This window comes from Rhinichthys klamathensis, unplaced genomic scaffold, assembly GCF_029890125.1.
Source record: "Rhinichthys klamathensis goyatoka isolate OS25496 unplaced genomic scaffold, OSU_Roscu_1.1 h1tg000165l_1, whole genome shotgun sequence".
Classification (NCBI taxonomy): Eukaryota; Metazoa; Chordata; class Actinopteri; order Cypriniformes; family Leuciscidae; genus Rhinichthys; species Rhinichthys klamathensis.
In genome coordinates, this window is record NW_026606697.1 from 4,080,001 (window position 1) to 4,085,000 (window position 5,000).

General features: G+C 41.5%; 1 protein-coding gene across 1 annotated transcript in view; it reads left to right on the plus strand.

Moving 5' to 3' along the window:
- The first annotated feature begins 2,909 nt into the window (after positions 1-2,909).
- Positions 2,910-5,000, plus strand: part of LOC130091266 (uncharacterized) — a 2,576-nt gene continuing 485 nt past the window's right edge. Inside the window, exon 1 of the mRNA XM_056259081.1 lies at positions 2,910-5,000. This exon is cut by the window's right edge and continues 169 nt beyond it. Within this exon, the coding sequence (XP_056115056.1) occupies positions 3,088-5,000 (1,913 nt within the window). The 5' untranslated portion in view covers positions 2,910-3,087.

Consider the following 5,000-nt stretch of genomic DNA (forward strand, 5'->3'; position numbering starts at 1 on the left):
TTGAATGAGGTTGCTGCTCGTTTGAAAGCCTCTAGAGCAGGCAAGATGGCACACCTTACAAGACGAATTAATATTGTTAACTCTTTGATGACTGATGCTGAATATCTTGAAGAAGTAAAGGGAAACATGATGAAGTTCAATGAAATGTTTGTTGAATTCAAGTCTCTTCAAGAATCATATGTACAAATGTTAAGTGAAGAGGATAAAGTTGAAGACCTGAAAACCTGGTATGAACCAAGAATGAAACAAGTTGATATGTTTGTTTCTACTGTTGAGAAGTGGATGTCTAATATTCAAGAAGAATCAGACTTTCAAACTAGTACTCCAGTTTCTTCTGCTCTAAAAGTGACTGACCAGCTAAATGATGATGATGATAACACTTCAGTTGTCTTGTCTGTGCGTAGCAGTAGATCTGGCAGATCTAGCAGATCAAATTTAAGCAGATCAAGTGTGTTAACATCAGCCTCAGCTCGTATCTGTGCAGAGGCAGAGAGGGCAGCTTTACTTGCCAAAGCCAATACACTGCAACAAAAACATGCTATAGAGAAGAAAGAAGAAGAACTTAGAAAGATGAAGGAGGTGTGGGAAGTTCAAGCTGAAATTGCAGCCAACACCGCAAAAATCGAGTATCTCAAGTATGCTGAGACCTCAATAACCAATGGAAATGCTGTTGAAGATGATGCCATGAATGTGTATTGTAAGGAGATGTTGGATAAAACTCCAGTGCAACAAGATGTGCGCCCAAAAGAGACACTTCATGAACTCTCTACAGCACCAACTCAGACTACAAGACATTCTTTTCCTCAGAACAGCAATGCAATTCAACAACCCACCACCATGAAGACTGACTCCAAACTCCCTGCACAAATCTCTCATACAGCTCAAGCAAGACCTCTAGAAAGTAGAGAATCATCTTCATCTAATGTCATTCAAGGGCCTGATCTTGCTAAAATTCTTCAAAAACAAAACAACTTGACAGACATGCTTGTGAAACAACAACTTCTTTCCACCTTACCAAGAGGGGAAATTCCAATGTTTAGTGGAGATATTCTGCAGTACAGGTCATTCCTTCATTCTTTTGAGCACATCATTGAAACTAAAACAGATGATAATGCAGACAGGCTGCATTTTCTCATTCAGTACACAAGGGGACTACCACAGGAGCTGGTAAGAAGTTGCCAACACATGTCACCGAACCAAGGTTACCAAAAGGCAAAGCAGCTATTAAAAGAACACTTTGGTAATGCATATAGGATTTCATGTGCTTATATTGAGAAAGCTCTTTCTTGGCCTTCAATCAAGCCAGAAGATCCAAAGGCTTTACAGGCCTTCGCATTGTGTCTTAGAAGCTGCTGCAATAGTATGGAAGACTTGAAGTTCATGGAAGAACTGGACACAGTCTCCAATATGAGGTGTATTGCTTTCAAGCTCCCATATAAGCTCAGAGAGAGGTGGCGCACAAAGGCATTTGAGTTGCAAGAACAGAGGAACAAGGTAAAGATGGTAGATCTCGTCAGCTTCATTGAAAAACAAGCTAACATTGTCTCAGACCCAATATTTGGTGATATCCAAGACTCAAGCCCAAGTAAAGGAAAGCCCAAAGTGCTAGTGAAGCCCAAATCCAAAGGCAGTTTTGCTACCAATGTGCATGTGAACTCACCACAGACCACATCTAAGGATTCACAGCCAATTTCATGTCTCTACTGTAACAATGGACATGATTTGATGTCATGCTTGCAGTTTGAAAAGCAGCCGCACAGAGAAAAGATAAACTTTATAAGACAGAATGGAATCTGTTTTGGGTGTTTAACCAAAGGAGGACATATAAGTAAAGACTGCACACAGCATCTGAACTGCTCCATATGCAACAAACAGCATCCAAGTGTGTTACACATTAAAGCATTGGAATCATCAAAACAACTGAAGAAAACACCTGTGAGTAGCACACAGGTCTCCCTTCAAGATGGTAAGCATGCTGGAGTCAGAAACATGCAGTTTTACACAGAGTGTTTGTTGTCGATTGTACCAGTACAGGTTAAAAGCTCAAAAGGAAGTAAGATTCTGCACACATATGCCTTTCTTGATCCTGGTAGCTCGGCAAGCTTCTGCACAGAGGATCTTATGAGGAAACTCAACATTACTGGAAGAAAGACCAATATTCTTCTTCGAACAATGAGCCAGGATAAGTCTGTGCCCTCGTACATTGTCAGTGGGTTGGAAGTGTCTTCACTGGAAGAAAGTAACTTCATCCACCTGCCAGAAGTATACACCCAAAAGATCATGCCTGTTGACACCTGTAACATTCCCACAAAGGAAGAACTATCTAAATGGCCATACCTGAGTCAGGTACAGTTTCCTAGGATTCCAGCCAAGGTGGAGTTGTTGATTGGAAGCAATGCTCCCAAAGCCATTGAACCTTGGGAAATCCTTAATAGCCAAGGGGATGGGCCATATGCAGTTAAGACCCTACTAGGATGGGTTATTAATGGTCCTTTACAAGGCAAAAACACAGCAAACAGGAACAGTTGTGATGGTGGTGTTGTTAACAGAATTTCTATCTTGAACTTGGAAGAAATGTTGATGCAACAATACAACCATGATTTTAATGAGCGTTCAAGTGAAGAGAAGGCTGAAATGTCTATAGAAGACAAAAGATTCATCAAGATTGCAGAACAGTCAATAAAATTAAAAAATGGACATTACACTCTTAATCTACCTTTTAGGAAGGACGACACAGTGTTGCCTAACAATTACCAAGTGGCAGAACAGCGACTTCAAAGTTTGAAAAGAAAGTTCAAGAGGAATGAAAAATTCAAAACCGAATATACTGAATTTCTAACAGAAGTCATAAAAAAGGGCTATGCTGAAGTGGTGCCGCAACAAGAGTTGAAAAGATCAGATGGTAAATTGTGGTACATCCCACATCATGGTGTATACCATCCTCAAAAACAGACCATAAGGGTGGTCTTTGACTGTGCTGTTACTTTTCAAGGTAAATCCCTCAACTCAGAACTTCTTCAGGGTCCTGATTTGACCAGTACACTTTTTGATGTTTTGACCAGATTTCGCCAAGAATCTGTAGCAGTTATGACTGATATCAAAGCAATGTTCCATCAGGTCAGAGTGTCAAGATCAGATGTTGACTTCTTGCGATTCCTCTGGTGGCCAAGTGGTGATGTCAGCATGCCTGCTGTGGAACATCGAATGATGGTACATCTATTTGGGGCAGTCTCATCCCCCAGCTGTGCAAACTTTGCTCTGAGGCAAACAGCCAAAGACAACAAAGAATGTTTTCGAACTGAGGTGATAAACACGGTTGAGAACAACTTCTATGTAGATGATTGCTTGAAGTCCCTTCCAACAGAGCATGAAGCAGTAGAATTGGTGAAAGATCTAACATCTCTCTGTCAAACAGGAGGATTCCACCTCACAAAATGGGTGAGTAACAGTCGTACTGTTCTTGCACATATTCCAAAGGAAGACAGAGCTCAGAATGTAAGGGAATTGGATCTCGACAGGGAAAAGCTTCCCACTGAAAGAGCTCTTGGATTGTTGTGGTGCGTGGAGAATGATGTGTTTAAGTTCAATATCACTGTCAAGTGCAAATCCCACACCCGAAGAAACTTGCTATCAGTTGTGAGCTCCATCTATGATCCACTTGGATTTTTGAGTCCCTTTACTCTACCTGCCAAATTTCTTATCCAAGACCTCTGTAGGAGTAAATGTGGTTGGGATGAGGAAATACCACAGGCTGCAGTGGATAAGTGGACAAAGTGGATAAAGGATCTTGACGAGATAGAAGATTTCAGAGTGGCACGCTGTGTAAAGCCAACTGGTTTTGGAATGCTGAAGCAAGCAGAGCTGCATCATTTCTCTGATGCTAGTGAACAAGGATACGGCATAGTGAGTTACTTGAGACTGACTGATGATATGCACACTGTACATGTGTCTTTCATGTTGGGGAAAGCCAGAGTGGCCCCACTTAAGCACGTCACAATTCCACGTCTAGAACTTACAGCTGCAGTGCTAGCAGTCAGAGTCGACATTATGGTAAGGAAAGCTTTGGAGCTAGATCTCAAAGGCTCAACATTTTGGACTGATAGTCAGTCAGTGCTGAAATACGTTGCAAATGAGAATGCAAGATTCCGCACATTTGTAGCTAATAGGATCTCTGTTATTAGAGGAAACACAGATGTAAAACAGTGGAAATTCATCAGAACAAAGCAGAACCCAGCTGACCTAGCATCAAGAGGGGTTAGTGCCAGCACATTGGTGAAGTGCAAAGAGTGGATCCATGGACCAGACTTTCTATGGAAGAAAGAAGAGGAATGGCCTAAAGAGTCCCTGGGACCCATGTCTCTCTCTCTCGATGACCTTGAAGTTAAAAGGAACACCACTGTTTATAGTACTGTCATTAAAGAGAATGAAAATCCTACCAGCCAACTGCTTAACTATTTCTCAACTTGGACAAAGCTAAAGTTGGCAGTAGCATGGTTCTTGAAGTTCAAGAATATCCTTCGCTTGCTTATTGCAAAAAGAAAAGAGATACAGCCCACCTGCGTGAATAAGGACACTCAGAGCCAAAACAATGTATGTAATGAAATGAAAATATTCAAGACATCACTTTGTGGACAATCCATAGGCTTGGATGATCTCTTGAAAGCAGAAAAGGCCATTGTTGAGTTTTGGCAGAAACAAAGGTATGCAGAGGAAATGTCAAGAATTGGAAAGACATCACCTGCTGGAAAGCGCTTGAATAGATTCAGCAGCCTGTACAAGCTAGATCCTGTGATGGACGATGGAGTTTTGAGGGTTGGAGGAAGGTTGGACAAGTCTGCAATGCCTGAGGAGACCAAGCGACCTATAATACTTCCAAAAGATGTTCACATCTCCACACTTATCCTTCAACACATACACGAACAGCTCGGACATGCTGGCAGAAACCATGTTCTCTCACACCTGAGAAAGAAATATTGGATTATAAATGCCAATTCTGCAGC